Source organism: Entelurus aequoreus, linkage group LG01 (assembly GCF_033978785.1).
Source record: "Entelurus aequoreus isolate RoL-2023_Sb linkage group LG01, RoL_Eaeq_v1.1, whole genome shotgun sequence".
NCBI classification, from domain to species: domain Eukaryota; kingdom Metazoa; phylum Chordata; class Actinopteri; order Syngnathiformes; family Syngnathidae; genus Entelurus; species Entelurus aequoreus.
The window spans coordinates 86,627,378-86,643,210 of NC_084731.1; the positions used below are offsets into that span (position 1 = coordinate 86,627,378).

The following is a 15,833-nucleotide window of genomic DNA, read 5'->3' on the forward strand; positions in this document are numbered from 1 at the left end:
TTACTATAAATTCCTCACAGGGCTGTTTTCAACTAGAATATAAATATCCAATCTATGAACTTGAATATAAATATTATAAATTATGAATACATTTTCCCAGGGGTACACTTTCCTCAAGAGAGCTTTATTTTTGAAAACCTCATGAAAACACATTTACACATAAGTGTATGATGCTGCAGGAAACCTCATGAAAACACATTTACACATAAGTGTATGATGCTGCAGGAAACCTCATGAAAACACATTTACACATAAGTGTATGATGCTGCAGGAAACCTCATGAAAACACTTTTACACATAAGTGTATGATGCTGCAGGAAACCTCATGAAAACACATTTACACACAAGTGTATGATGCTGCAGGTACTTAAAAATGTTACCGTGCTCCCACTGATGGGCTAATCTGGTGCAGAAAAGCAAATAAACAATAAGAAACAACTTGCAAAACCCAGTCTAGATTAGCAGCAGGTACAGTATAAAATCAGAGACAGTTCTTGTTTAGGAAAATGACCATATCCGCCTTCTCAGGCAGGATGCGTGAGCGTTCTGGACAGATAGTGTCTCCTGCTGTGACACGTTCGCTGGGTGTGGAAGAAGCTTGAACGCATAAATAGGAGAAAGCGAGGTATGACAGCAAAGGATAAGTCTTTTGTTGGTTCCACAGGACCACCACCATGCAGCAGGGTCGTCAGACATAAGTATCGGTGGAACGTCCTGGTACATCTGCAGCTCTCTCTCCACTCGTTTCTTGATGGACATGGAGCTCTGTTATTTCGCGGTTATTTCATTTTTTTTTGTAAAGTAAAGCCACACTTTCGACCGCCGACGCCCGCTATCCATGCTTGAGCTTGACTGACTCGCTCAGCTATGCCAACACTTCCGGCGGTGGGCGCTTCTTCATTGGTGTTCAGCGGCTTCTTCTTCCGGTTCGGCGGACATATTTTTTTCCGGTCAGCGGACTGGGTATCGAAAATAGGAATCGAAATGTAAACTTTTGAACGATTCCGGGAGAATCGGAAAGTTAGTCCCGGTTCCAATCGATACTCGATACTCGATAACTAACCCTAACTATAGGTAACATAATAACACAACACAGACAGTGTGAATTGAACATTTAAGAGGACAAACCTTTTATAGTAGGTTTTCCTCGCCACATGGACGCTCCGTCGAAGTTTGTGTGTTCAAACATGGCACCGTGTGTTTCCTTCCGTCTTCTTTGACGTGACGAGTCAATGACGTCACAAGCTCTAGGCCCAACACCTTGACACATTTTTGAACTATAAAATTTAGTTTGAAAACATCTATTTATGAAGAGATTCAAAAGATGCAATTTTGTGTTGTAAAAAAAACATGTTTTGACAATATGAAACTTAAATAATCAACAATACAAAAAACATTTCACAAAATTAAGTTCAATAAGCTATACTTCTGCACAGGTTTTTACAGTGTGGCTCACCTAAAGCTGACGAAAAAGTCACATACCTGCATTGCGTTTAGACTGAAGTCCCATTTGAAGAGATCAGACTTCAGTCAGATTTGGTTTACCTCCAGATGTGGCCTGAATCTGATGCGAAAAGATCTGATTTGAAGCACTCTGGAGCGTTTAGACTGTCATAAAAAATCCAATCTGTGTCACTTCAGGGCAAAAAAAATCTGATTTGGTGTGCAGTGTAAACGGGGCTGTCACGCCAAATTTCTTCCCCCTACAAAAACCTTCTCCCCCCCCCCCCCCCCCCCCCATTTACTTCCGTGGTCATGTTTCCTCTTACGTCATTGAAAGCGATCGATAGCACTTCGGCTTTGACTGCCCGTCGCTGGAAGGATACTTCGTCTTTGACAGCTGCTGGAATCTGAAGGAATCGATTATTGTTGTTTTTTTTGTACAGGCGCGAAACAGGAAAGTCGCGTGCCGGTTAAGGACCCCCGGCAACTTTGTGATTGTATTGGACGCAGCCCCGGAAGTAAATGGGGGAGGGAAGGTTTTTGTAGAGGGAAGAAATTTGGCGTGACAGGGCCCTCGTCCCGCGTTACTAACAGTCAGCTTCTCGTTTTGAAATATATGTTTTGTAGTGGTAATCTTGCACTTTATAAAGTGGAAGGCACTGTGTGGGAAAGCAATGAGGGACGTGCAGCACGGTGGCGAGTCATGAAGACAAGTGGGGAAATTACCCAAATAAATTAAATGCAGCTTCAGCAAAGACTGGCAAACTATCCATTCATGGGTGAAACATGTTCAAGGCGAGTCTGGTAAAGCTTTGTGTGAAATTTTCTCGAGTCATTTTTCTAGTTCATGCGCAGGTGAATATGACATGAAACAACAGACGTTGTGAGGGTTATAAAATCGTGTTGTCCAAAAGCAAGCTTTCCATTATATGCATGTTTTAGTTGTAAAATACAAACACAGATAAAGTGACGGCAGCTGAACTATAGTAACTAGCGTCTACCACACTGTGAAACACGCCCTGTCACATTTGACCGACAAAACTTTAAGAGTTAGGTGCTCTCCTTGGTGCTGAAGCAGCGTTAATTTTCAGGCATGTGAAATGTTCGTGAAAACCCCCGTTTTTTAACATTGATTTTCGCTTCAAAATATCACTTTCGTCTTTTTTAATGAAATGTAGCGTGTGAGGACGGGAGTGGAAGGAGAAGTGTCAAAAGATGGAGCTAATTGTTTTAATGACAGTCAGACTTTGTTTTCTTATCAACAATCTAGGAGTTTTTATACATCAGTGGCCTTCACAGCGCCACAACACCGGAAATGTGTTGTGTGTTAACAACAATAACAAAAGTTCCTTGGGTGATTTACAGTATGTAAACCCACTACAATATAAAATAAAAATAGGCTGTAAATAAAATTTGTTGAACGCTAGCCGCAGGTACTCACTGTTTCTTTTGCCTACACGCTGCACTAAATTGTAGGACAGGGATACTAGTTAGCATCAGAATCAAGCTCATTAGTTAGCATCATCTAGCTAGCTTACTTGTTGTCGCCTGCGTTCGCTTACCGAGCCACAACGTTGACAGCTTTCCACTTTGCTGCTAATCATATTTGGATGATTACAATCCGAACTCTGTTAATTTTGAACCAGTTGTAGTTTTAAGGCATTTATTAATAGCCAGTGAGAAGGTATATTTTTGATGTGATTGATAAATGGTAAATGTGTTATACTTGTATAGCGTTTTTCTACCTTCAAGGTACTCAAAGCGCTTTGACACTATTTCCACATTCACCCATTCACACACACACTGATGGCGGGAGCTGCATGCAAGGCCCTAACCACGACCCATCAGGAGCAAGGGTGAAGTGTCTTGCTCAAGGACACAATGGACGTGACGAGGTTGGTAGTAGGTGGGGATTGAACCAGGAACCCTCAGGTTGCTGGCACGGCCACTCTCCCAACTTCACCACGCCGTCCCCTAATATGATAGTAAACCGGTCACAACACCGGAAGTATATAATCCGAGGGGGCGTGGCTACAGGATAGAGTTGCTAAATGGGAAACATTGAGTTCTTTGCATGCATGTTATGGAATTTGACATTACATTTTCAAAGGTAATAATGTTAGTAAATTATCTACCGGTACTTAAAAAAACGGAAAAATCTGTGGTACATTACATGGCACATGTAAGTGTAAAAAAGACAACCAAAATAGGTTGTTAGGTGAGAATAAATCTAAAGGTAAAATATAGTGTAGAAATGGACCCAATTGCAGGAATTGTAGTCTTGATTTCCAAAATGTTCTTGCGGGGCAGCATTTTGTCCAGATAGAAATGTTCCTCTTTTTATTCTTCGGTTTTTCTCCTTTTTTTCTCTCAAAGGGTGCTAACATGCCTGAACTTTGGTAATATGGACAAAACTGAAACATTATTATTTATTATTTAGTTTTTTTTCCAGGCCAGTTTTGATTAGTATTTCAGGTTTTATTATGTTATGTAGTGCCTAATTTTAGACCCAGTGGAGTCTTTTATTTGGCATTGTCCAGTGCATTTTGTAATGCATTTTTGGTGTATATGTATGTGAGCTGACTGGGTTTTATTTTATCAAAACAGTCAGCCTATGTATCCTATCACAGAATATATTGTTATACTATAACAGGGGTCCCCAAACTCCAGCGTCCAAAATCCAGCCCGCGGGAAGTCCCAAGTTTAAAAAAAACTAAAGTTTTTTTGTATTTTTTTTTTTTTAATCTGTTCATTCTAATCCATTTTCTACCGCTTGTTACGCTCTGTCTCCTAGCCGCTCAAGCAAATCATATTGTCTAAAAATTCATTTTTCCATCGATAACATGACATAAAGTGCGCACTATTTCAGTCAATTAGTGCGCAAGGAATATATATATATATATATATATATATATATATATATATATATATATATATATATATATAGTCAAAAAGTGTACTAGAACAAACAAACAATTGTGATTTTCTTTAGTTTTCCTGGGGTTGTGTTGTTTCCTCTGTTGTCGGAGAAAATACAGGCAAGTCATTCCTTTTTAAAGCACACTGAAGTTCTATGCTTGAAAAAAACAATTAAGGTGTGTTGATCTGTGTTGGCCCTGCGATGAGGTGGCGACTTGTCCAGGGTGTACACCGCCTTCCGCCCGAATGCAGCTGAGATAGGCTCCAGCACCCCCCGCGACCCCAAAAGGGACAAGCGGTAGAAAATGGATGGATGGATGGATTTGCAAGGCATTGTGAGATGCTCTATGCTGACTTGCTTAACTTTTACTTGCAGTTCATGTCCTACATAATTATAGTAATATTATAAGTTAAAGGGCAGAAAATTATTTTTTATTTTTATTTTTATTTTGTAGACTTCTGATGCATTGGTGTCGTGTCCCACACAAAGTCTTTGTCCCAAATCTGGTGAATTGTGATCTGGTAACCCTACTTATTCCTGCTCTTTTTGAATACATGATTGAGTTCAATCACTGCAATATTTTTTTTGTTTATTTTTTGGATTTTGGGATGAACTGCCCAGGCTGATGCAAATAAATAGTAGGTTGAAAACGTTTGTCCCTCTGAAAAAATGTAATGTAATTTTTCTGCAAAGATGTGTCATGTGCATGTGTTATCACATGTTTTGTTGCCATGTGTGCCCACCAATTCCCACAGCGATGTACTGAAAGCAGCACGATGGTAGCAAGTCATTGTTGTCCTAAAGCTGCCAATAAATATACATCATAGATATAAATATATTGGTCTTGTCAATGTTGTGATGTAGTATTTTAGCCATTATTTATACTACAGATAACTAGACCTTACTTGGTATAAATAGGTACAAAAAATGTCACAGCAAGATTGTGCGTGTGCGCGCTTTGCAAGAAGATGTCCCCTTAGGAAGGGGCTGATCTAATGGCAACCCCCCACCCCCAGCTCCCCAAGGCAGGCCTGGGCCACTCTGATAAGACAGTACAATTAAAAGCACGGCAAGACTAATATCCACAGGGGGGGTTTTGGGGGGGGGGGGGTTTTGGGGGGTGCGAAACACTCTTCAAAGATTTTGCCCTCAGTGTGTACTCATCATGTCCACAAATACATTCAAACATTTGCGTGTGAGGGCGAAGATGCGTCACGTGTGTGCTTGTTTACATGCACCCTCTTTTAGAAGTTGTCGAGCATATCTTTTTGCGCCTAATCTCAATAAACAAGGTTGACATTTAGCTTGCATGTTTGTCTTTTGAGCTTTGTCGCCCATCTCCCACCGATGTTTGTTGTCGTTCTTTCTTCAGAAAACCACTTTGTCAAATTGGAGCCACCAATAATCTCACTTTAATCGCTTTACATCAGCAAAATGATATGTTATTGCTGCATTACATGATGAGATTGTTGCGTTGGCTTTTTTGTGTGTTTTTTTTTTCATCTTCACGATTGTTTACCTCCACTCAGGGCATGATGATTTCATTTCATTTGAAAAATGTTAGGTTTTTTGACATGTTTTGTTCAGTGTTGCACGCTAAGCTTTAGCAACCCTGTAATTCTAAGGTCCCATTTGGTCCAGTAGCTGCATCTTGCATTTTCTTTTTAGCAACTCCTCTGGAAATAGAATATAGCTGTTCTACAAATATCCACATTTTTTTACTTTCTCATCAACCGCTACACTATTACACATTTTTGGCTCTCATTGATGTTTTCCATCAGCTAATTTAGCAATAGATTTTAGTAAATTGCTGCTACTGTGCCATCATGTATATTTTTTGCTGAAGAAGTTGCACGCCTTGCAGCTACGTGACTGGAGTTTTTGCTGACTTAAACGGAACTACCTTCTCGGGGTCAAGCTCATATAACATCAGTCCCAGTTCCCCTGGTTTATTCCTTGCGGATGTGGTGATATCTATCATGTCAGATTGAGACTAAAAGGAGATATTTCTCTCGAATGGGCTGCTCTCCTAATCCTTAGTGCCCAGATTACCACTCCCTCCCCCTCCTTCCCACAGGATGGCAGGACTGAGGACTGAAATGGGATGTTAAGTCAGAGAACAACGCATCCTTTTAATAATATACATTTGCCTGTCTATTAGGAATGTGCTTTTCAGTTTGCAGGCATTTTTTGTTTTTCATTTTCATTTCTTTCTCTGAGTACTTTTTATCTGATTTGAATTTCATCTGCAAACTGTGCATAATATCCCATGTCACTGGGATTTAGAGCATGTACATTATTGCATTGATAGTTTAAGGGGAACTGTACTTTTTTGGAATTTTGTTTATCATTTACAATCCTTTTTTGAAACAAGCACACATATAATTTTCTTTTTTTATGCATTCTAATTAGTAAATAAACGCCTAGCAATTGAGCTCACAGGATTTGCTCTATCCCGCCTATTTTATATACACACTGTAACTATATGTAATGTAGTAACAGGCACATTCATAACAACGTGTAATATTTACATATGTCGGTCATTTTTAGCATACGGCTGCAAACTCATTTTAAAGACTCATCAGGTTTGTTTTTCCCCTTCAGCAAAAACAACTACTGCCAATTATGGCAGACTTCAGGAGAGGCAATGACGACTACCATGGGACAAATGATGATCCAGAACCTTATATTTTTAAACCTGAATATAAGGAGAATGTGCTACAAGTTTTAGACGCTGTGTGCTAAACAGATCCAGCAATTAGCAGTATTGCTAAGTGCTACACATAAATACAAACTATGAACATAATAAAACAACCACTTACTGTAAAATGTCTGCTCTCACTGGAATGCCGACAGATGGTATGTGTACATCTTCCCGTTTGGATGAAGAATTAATCAAAATCCTCATGCGGGTAAAAAAAAAAGGGGGGGCAGGGGGGTGCGAAAAGACGTAAAGTAAAGTCTTTCTTGGGTATAAATTGAATGTCAGAGTTGACCAACATCTCCGTTTATGGCGACAACCTTCTACTGTCCCGTTGAAAGCCATGATTTATAATCTAGAATTAACTTTTACCAACTCTGAGGTGATGCAGAAGCACACCGGCTCAGTATGTCAATAGCTGCTACATAAGCTAGTTAGCTCTCTGTGATCACGGCGCCACTAAAAGTAGTTCCTCGGCGTTGGCATTTATAATAAAAATATTGCTGATACTTTCACTTTCTGTAAAGACTTTGAATTAAAATTTTCTTGAATCTCCTATTTTCCAACATGCGTATCTTTCTGGTCAAATTCATGGATGGTCTCCAAACATCTCCTGGTTTCCATCATCACGCTCATTGTACTTTCTCCTCCCACTACTGTCTCTGGGCCTTTGTCCTCGGACTCTGATTTATAGGCTTGATTTCTAAGTGAAAGCGTTGCATCGCCATTTTCTCTCACAAAAAAGCAGCATAGAAGTTACAGCAGTTGTACAGCAGGAGGGAAAATATTGGTGATTGGTGCTATGATTTGATATGATCAGTAAACAGTTGGCCAACTACTTGCACCTCAAAGCAGAGAGGAAATTAATAAATCACCCGGGAGACCTGAATCAGAGCGTTTAAGGTCACAATAAAAACTGGGCATCCAGAAATAGTTTATTAAAAGGTGGATCACACGCAGATGACTTTATAAAGGTTACTTGAAAACGTTCAGCTTCATTTGCTGCTTATATGGATCTGATCTTTCGCGCTTCTCACATCCAGTCGGCAGCGCGGGAGTTAAACTGCAGATCCTTAAATAAAAGGGAACTGCACTTTTTTTGGAATTTTGCCTATCGTTTACAATCAATATGAAAGACATGACATGACAATGGATGTATTTTTTAATGCATTCTGAATATTAAGTAAATGCGATCAGAAGTCTGCTTAGAAGGGAGCCTATTGGAGCACATTCATAATATTTAATATTTACATATTTTGATCATTTAAAGCATATGTGGGGCATTGATTTCAAAAGCGCATCACTAATTATTACTCACTGCAGACTTTATGAGCGCCGACAAACATAATAAAATGTCATTTACTGTGCATTGCCTGCTGTCAATAGGATGCCGACTGCTTGGATGTTCATATATTCCCATTTAGATAAAGAATGACTCATAATCCTCACAAAGAAAAGGGGGGTCGACTCAAGCGTGTCGTTCTCGCCATTTCCGGTTCTTAAACGGCTGTCAAAGTGTACCAACTTGTTGGAATACATCCTCAGCCTTCTTCTATCCAGGTGAGAGGCATGATTTATGATTCAAAATAAAACCTCCAGGGAGCAAAAAACCGAGGAAACACCTCACCAGTCGAACATGTCAAGATTGTACACAAGCTTGTGATCACGGCGCCTCTATAAATAGTTTGTCTGCGTTCGCGCTTATAATAATATCACTAATACTTAGTACATTTTCGATTAACGAAATGTAAATGGAGTAGTGTTGGTGCTTTTGGAATGATTATTTATTGGATTTTATGGGCAAAATAAAGGAGCTTCTATTGTCTCCGCTGTAAGCAGACTTTTATTTGCGTTTATTTAAAAAAATTAATCCATCTGTGATGTCTTTCATAATGATTGTGAACGATAGGCTAAATTCTCCCCCAAAAAGTGCAGTTCCCCTTTAAGTAACATGTTGTAGTGCAAATGGCTCAGTGACTTGACAGTGCTGTTAAGTTGCCATGAGGTGCTGCTGAGGCGGAAAAAGGACAGGTGGTGATTTGACGCCCTTTGTCTCTGATGGATTAACTAGCTGCTGTGGTACGAAGGGCGTATTTCGTTCTTAGAACTGGAAGATGTTCCAGGCAGCCATTGTGAAATAATTTTATAGTTGCAACTTATTTATGTCAGCCGTCCTTCCATTTGGAAGAGGATTTCATGCCTACGGCTGCTAATAGTGAATCTGTCTGCAGGGGGGAAAGGGAGGCTATATCCGTTTCATAAAGCAGCATTTGTTTGCCTGCCAGGGACTTCAAAACCATTAACAAGATTAGGGAGAGCACAATAGCACTGGTGCCTCTCCTCCCTCCCTCTGTCCTCCACCCCTCAGTATTCCCTCTGATTTTGTTCACGCTCATTTGGCTGTACAATGCTGACAGTGTTTGTCTGCAGTTCCTCTCTGGAGGGAACTACAGCACTAAATGCACACACAAGCTCAAATAATGAAGCAAATGATTACATTCAGGCATCCCCATGCTCCGGGTCACGCATACGTTATTCTTACCTCTAACTAACCCGCCGACTGACTGCGGTGGTCTGTGTGGTGAGCGAAGCGAGAGCACGGGCCTTGAAATGACTCAACTGAGAGGTTGTATAAATAACATGATGTTGTGGAAGGGCACAGAGGGTGCAGGATTGCCATTGATGTCACTGCTTGAGGCTCCCCAGCGATTTAGTGAGCTGGCAATCTACAATTTGAGTGTTGTATGACTGATTCACTCCTGTGCATTGAGGATCCTGTGCATTGAGGATTTTATATTGCAATAAATATGAGCAACCTCACATAAATTAGAGTAATCATTTTCTCACCTCAACACTCCTCTCAACTCAAGTTTGAATTGCATCTTCTCAAAGAGTTGAGCTACTCCTTAAACGTTTTCATCTGTGTCGTCTCGCTCTATAGGTGCCCACGGACGGTTCGACAGGCCCGCTGGCTGAGCCCCAGGTGGCCATGTTCTGCGGAAAACTCAACATGCACGTCAATGTACAGAGTGGCAAGTGGGAACCAGACCCCTCCGGTACCAAGAGCTGTGTCGGCACCAAGGAGGGCATCCTGCAGTACTGCCAGGAGGTAATAGGCTGTTTTCTATTTGTGTGTAGAATCTCTGAGGAGCATAAAAAAATCACAATATCGAGAAGCGAGAAAAAAACAATTTCCTCCCACTGTATTTTCTGTATCTCCGCCTCTGATGTATTGAATTCTAGTTCTGTATTTATCCAATTCCTATTTGTTTTAACTTATTTTAGTCTACATAATTTATCCACATAATATATTATGCTTTCCACTGATTTCATCAACACTTATTGGGTCAGCAGTTAGTGAAATTATATCATTTTTTATTAATATTTACAGATAAGATCACTGGCATCATAAATATTACAGGCAGTTTCCATAATTTGAATGAAACCAAAACATGACTGGGAAGCTGTGTGCTGATGACAAAAGGTAACAGGTTACTGTTGGCCATAACATACAACAAGAGCAGCACAAATATGATAGCATAACTAGCAGACCTACTCACCTTCCTATGTCACTGTCACATTCAGTCATGCCTAAGTGCCTTCACTGACCTCCAAAATGTAGAAAAATGAATACCTGTCACATCTAACACAACCCAGTCTATCACAATACATTCAAAAAAAATGTATTCTAAATTACTAAATGTACAAGCCACACATTTGTTTAACGTTTGTTGCATTTATGAGCAGTTGAATAAAAATTCTAGGAGTGCACAATAATTATTGGATGGATAAATATAAGGCTGATTATTAGGAATTATGACGTCATACTGATGAATCCAATAACTCAGATAAAAACGCTCAAAATTATGTGGCAAGATGACCAGTACTTGGCAGTAGGCGGGTTAGGTTGAACAAATCAAGCGCTCCTTTTCTCCTGCCTGTTGTAATGTTCCCCTGAGCTCATTGTAAACAAACATTGTGTCCACCGTGTGGGACGTCTTCACTTTTTCAGAGGAGGATTTGCCATGCTATTTGCACCAAATGTTCTGCAAACATGCAGAGGAGGACAAAAACCAAACTTTAAGCTTTAACACATCAAAGGCCATCACCTGAAAGGCCAGCATTGCTAATACGGCGTTATGAAAGCCTACAAAGACGTCTGTGCTGCTAAAGAAGCTGTCCGAAGCAAGCCACAAATGAAGGTGTGCACAAAGTATAGTTAAATCTCAATTTGAAAAATAGTTCCTATATCGATATCAGTCTTGAGAAGCAGGCTTTAAAGATGTAGCATGCATCCCTAAAAAAATCTATATCAAGTCATACAACTTTGAATTAATTCTAACAAGGAGGCTCAGTAGCTTTGTTTTATTGTAAATGTATTAAATATTTGGTTCATAATCAAGTAATTGTTACATTTTGTTTGAGGGAAAAAAGGAATAACCCTCTGAGGGCAGCCGTAACTGTGATATAGCCCACGGTAAAAATTAATTTGACACGTATGGTGCTGACACCCACTCACTTCTATCAACACGCTCTAGATTCGAATTAGGCAACAAGAACCAAACTAAATATTTAATAGCCGAACAAGGAACCGTTCTGATTAAACTACAGGGATGGCTATGGCGTTAAAGCCAACCACAAAACCACTTTTTTCTTCCATAAAAATTAGGCCGCGTTGAGCAATACCGTGAACTGTCATGTCGAGAAAACAATGACTAACAACGCTCATGTGGCGAGAAACACGTGAGAAATCTCTCAAGCAGGCGCTAACAGGTTGTCACATTCCAAAAGTAGCACAGTTAGGAGTCCTAAGATGAGCTTTCCTTTCTAGAGTAGGTCAGGAACCGGGGGCGGTATAGCTCGGTTGGTAGAGCGGCCGTGCCAGCAACTTGAGGGTTGCAGGTTCGATCCCCGCTTCCGCCATCCTAGTCACTGCCGTTGTGTCCTTGGGCAAGACACTTTACCCACCTGCTCCCAGTGCCACCCACACTGGTTTGAATGTAACTTAGATATTGGGTTTCACTATGTAAAGCGCTTTGAGTCACTTGAGAAAAAGCGCTATATAAATGTAATTCACTTCACTTCACAGGAAGGGAGGCCGTAGGTCAACAGCCGGATAAGTTGTGTCTGAAATAGAAGCTTAGTCGAATTCCTTATGCATGCAGGTGTATCCAGAGCTCCAGATTACTAATGTGGTGGAAGCCAACCAGCCTGTCAGCATCCAGAACTGGTGCAAGAAGGGTCGCAAGCAGTGTCGCAGTCATATGCACATTGTAGTGCCCTACCGCTGCTTGGGTGAGTCCAAGTGCTTTTTTTCAATTGACTAGGGATGGGTACCTTTCACCTTTGAACTGATACGGTACCAATTTTTTTTTACTTTTTTGTGTGTTCATGTGGTATTAAATGCTAATATGTCAAATAATAAAATCTATTTTTTATCAATTTAACATTTACCTCTGAGCTGATAACTGTGTTTTCCTCTTGTTAAATTGAGTTTTCGTACACTTCCGATTCCGAATGTCATTTGCAAGTATGCATTTATTTCAATATGTCCTAACCGTGTTGCCGTAGTCAGGAGTAGTCTTTGCCATTCAGTTGAGTGTGCCAGCCTTTTCTTTTGTTTAGGCTTACAAAGTGTATGTACTGTAAGTGTTGTACCTATTACATACCACCTGGTTGATCAGACCTGGGCAAATTACGTTAAGATTTTTAGTCCGGCCTGCCGGACGTTTCCAAATATTTCCAAATATTTTTGAGTTTGAGTATTCATGTATGTACATATATATAAATATATGAAAAACACATGCACACTGGCCGTTAGACACATTTTTTCCCTCAATGTGGCCCCCAAGTGAAAATAATTGCCCAAGCCTGTGGTTTGCAATGTAAACTTGCTAATGCTAGTAAGTAGCATCTAAGTTAGAATCAAGCTGGCACTTTTTTGAAAGCGTAGCCTTAGTTTTAAATGCTTTCTATCAGGCGTGCTTGTTTTATTGGCATTACCTAGAGGCAGTCTGCTATGAATACGCCTGTTTACCCGCCAAGTGCTAAAGCCAGTGTTGGCATGGATGATAGCAACATTACCTAGAGGCAGTCTGATACAAATAAGCCTGTTTACCCGTCAAGTGCTGAAGCCAGTCAATCAATCAATCAAACTTTATTTATAAATCACTTTTCATACATTAAAAACAATGCCCGATGACCCACATCTCTCATCATCAATCACATACACGCACACACACACAAACATACCATTTAATGCATGCCTGATTACAGAGGAGACAGGTGAAGAAACACAATCACGGTATGTTGTCATGTGCAACAAATGTATTGAAATATGGTACCTTTTGGATTTTTTGTACCGACTGAGTTTTGGTCAGTATTTATAAATGTACTGAATTTGGTATCCATCACTATTTCTTACTAGATTTTGCAGACGTCTGCAAAGACAATTTGGCTTTTAATGCACACACGAGGCTGGATTTTGTTTTTAAGATGAACATCCATCCATCCATTTTCTACCACTTGTCCCTTTTGGGGTTGAGGGGGGTTCTTGAGCCTATCTCCTTTTAAGATGAACATATTTCACAAAAAAAAGTGTCATGAAACCAAATTGAACCAGACTTGTGTATGAGATATGGATAAATAGGAATTTAATATCTGTGCTGCAGTGGGAGAATTTGTGAGCGACGCCTTGCTGGTTCCTGACAAGTGCAAGTTCTTACATCAGGAGCGCATGGACCAGTGTGAGACCCATCTGCACTGGCATACTGTGGCCAAGGAAGTGAGTGCACAAACGCACGTTAATGCGACTGAAATGGATAGAAGAAATAGCCACTCTCTCTAAATGCGAAAATGTTCTACAGTCCTGCACAGACCGCTCCATGAATCTCCATGACTACGGAATGCTTCTGCCATGCCGTATTGATCGTTTCCGAGGAGTCGAGTTTGTCTGCTGCCCAACGGAAGCTGAGCACGATACTAACAGCGCCGAGCAGGATGGCGACGATTCTGATGTTTGGTGGGGTGGAGCGGAGACTGACTACTCTGACAATAGGTGCGTGATGATCGAATGGAATTAATGGCATGTTAAAGGTCTACTGAAACCCACTACTACCGACCACGCAGTCTGATAGTTTATATATCAATGATGAAATCTTAACATTGCAACACATGCCAATACGGCCGGGTTAACTTATAAATTGCAATTTTAAATTTCCCGCCACACTTCCGGTTGAAAACGTCTAGATATGATGACGTATGCGCGTGACGGAATCAGTTGATGCGGAAGTATTGGTACCCCATTGAATACAATACAAAAAAGCTCTGTTTTCATTTCAAAATTCCACAGTATTCTGGACATCTGTGTTGGTGAATCTTTTGCAATTTGTTTAATGAACAATGGAGACTGCAAAGAAGAAAGTTGTAGGTGGGATCGGTGTATTAGCGGCGGACTACAGCAACACAACCAGGAAGACAGAGATGGATAGCAGACGCGTTAGCCGCCGAACTCACCTTAACTTCCTCCGTCTCGCCGACCGCATCTGTGATCGGGTGAAGTCCTTCGTCGCACCGTCGATCGCTGGAACGCAGGTGAGCACGGGTGTTGATGAGCAGATGAGGGCTGGCTGGCGTAGGTGGATAGCTAATGTTTTTAGCATAACTCTGTGATGTCTGGTTGCTAAGTTAGCTTCAATGGCGTCATTAGCAACAGCATTGGTAACCTTCGCCAGGCTGGAAAGCATTAACAGTGTATTTACGTGTCCCTGGTTTAATAGTATTGTTGATCTTCTGTATATCCTTCCAGTCAGGGATTTATTTATTTTGTTTCTATATGCAGTTAAGCACGATGCTATCACGTTAGCTCTGTAGCTAAAGTGTTTCGTCGATGTATTGTCGTGGAGATAAAAGTCACTGTGAATGTCCATTTCGCGTTCTCGACTCTCATTTTCAAGAGGATATAGTATCCGAGGTGGTTTAAAATACAAATCCGTGATCCACAATAGAAAAAGGAGAGAGTTTGGAATCCAATGAGCCAGCTTGTACCTAAGTTACGGTCAGAGCAAAAAAAGATATGTCTTGCACTGCATTCTAGTACTTCACTCGAACGTTCCTCATCCACGAATCTTTCATCCTCGCTCAAATTAATGGGGTAATCGTCGCTTTCTCTGTCCGAATCGCTCTAGCTGCGTTGAAAACAATAGGAAAATGTGAGGAGCCTTTCAATTGACTACGTCACGCTACTTCCGGTAGGGGAAAAGCTTTTTTTATAAGATACCAAAAGTTGCGATCTTTATTGTCGTTGTTCTCTACTAAATCCTTTCAGCAAAAATATGGCAATATCGCGAAATGATCAAGTATGACACATAGAATGGATCTGCTATCATTTCAGTAGGCCTTTAAGATTCCCTCTGAAATTGCGAGAACTCTTTTCACTGAGTTGTTATGCCAATAAAATAAATTAATCGAGCGCTACAATGCTTTTAATAATGACATTTGTAATTGTGTTTTACGCTTAGGTGCTATGATCTTCTTAGGCACACAATTGTCTTACTGCTTTTCTGTACATTGTGTTCCTTTTTAATTACAAATCAGTACTGTTAAGGTTTTGTGTTATGACTGATAATAGCCCAAATGTGAAGGATCTGCACCTTTTTTATTAAAATTTAGAATCTGTTGCAAAATGGCAATGCAATGCATCAATTACACACCCACATATACACACAGACATTAGGCACCACGGCGCCGATACCATAAAATTGGATTAAC

General features: G+C 40.4%; 2 protein-coding genes across 3 annotated transcripts in view; one reads left to right on the forward strand and one right to left on the reverse strand.

Moving 5' to 3' along the window:
- Positions 1-15,833, reverse strand: part of mrpl39 (mitochondrial ribosomal protein L39) — a 350,047-nt gene that overhangs the window by 234,422 nt on the left and 99,792 nt on the right. The window lies entirely within an intron of this gene.
- Positions 1-15,833, forward strand: part of appa (amyloid beta (A4) precursor protein a) — a 62,452-nt gene that overhangs the window by 23,711 nt on the left and 22,908 nt on the right. For both annotated transcript variants that reach the window (XM_062060024.1, XM_062060014.1), the window contains exons 2-5: positions 10,006-10,173; positions 12,230-12,359; positions 13,736-13,848; positions 13,931-14,121. In XM_062060024.1, the coding sequence (XP_061916008.1) occupies positions 10,006-10,173; positions 12,230-12,359; positions 13,736-13,848; positions 13,931-14,121 (602 nt within the window). The remainder of the gene's footprint in view (positions 1-10,005; positions 10,174-12,229; positions 12,360-13,735; positions 13,849-13,930; positions 14,122-15,833) is intronic.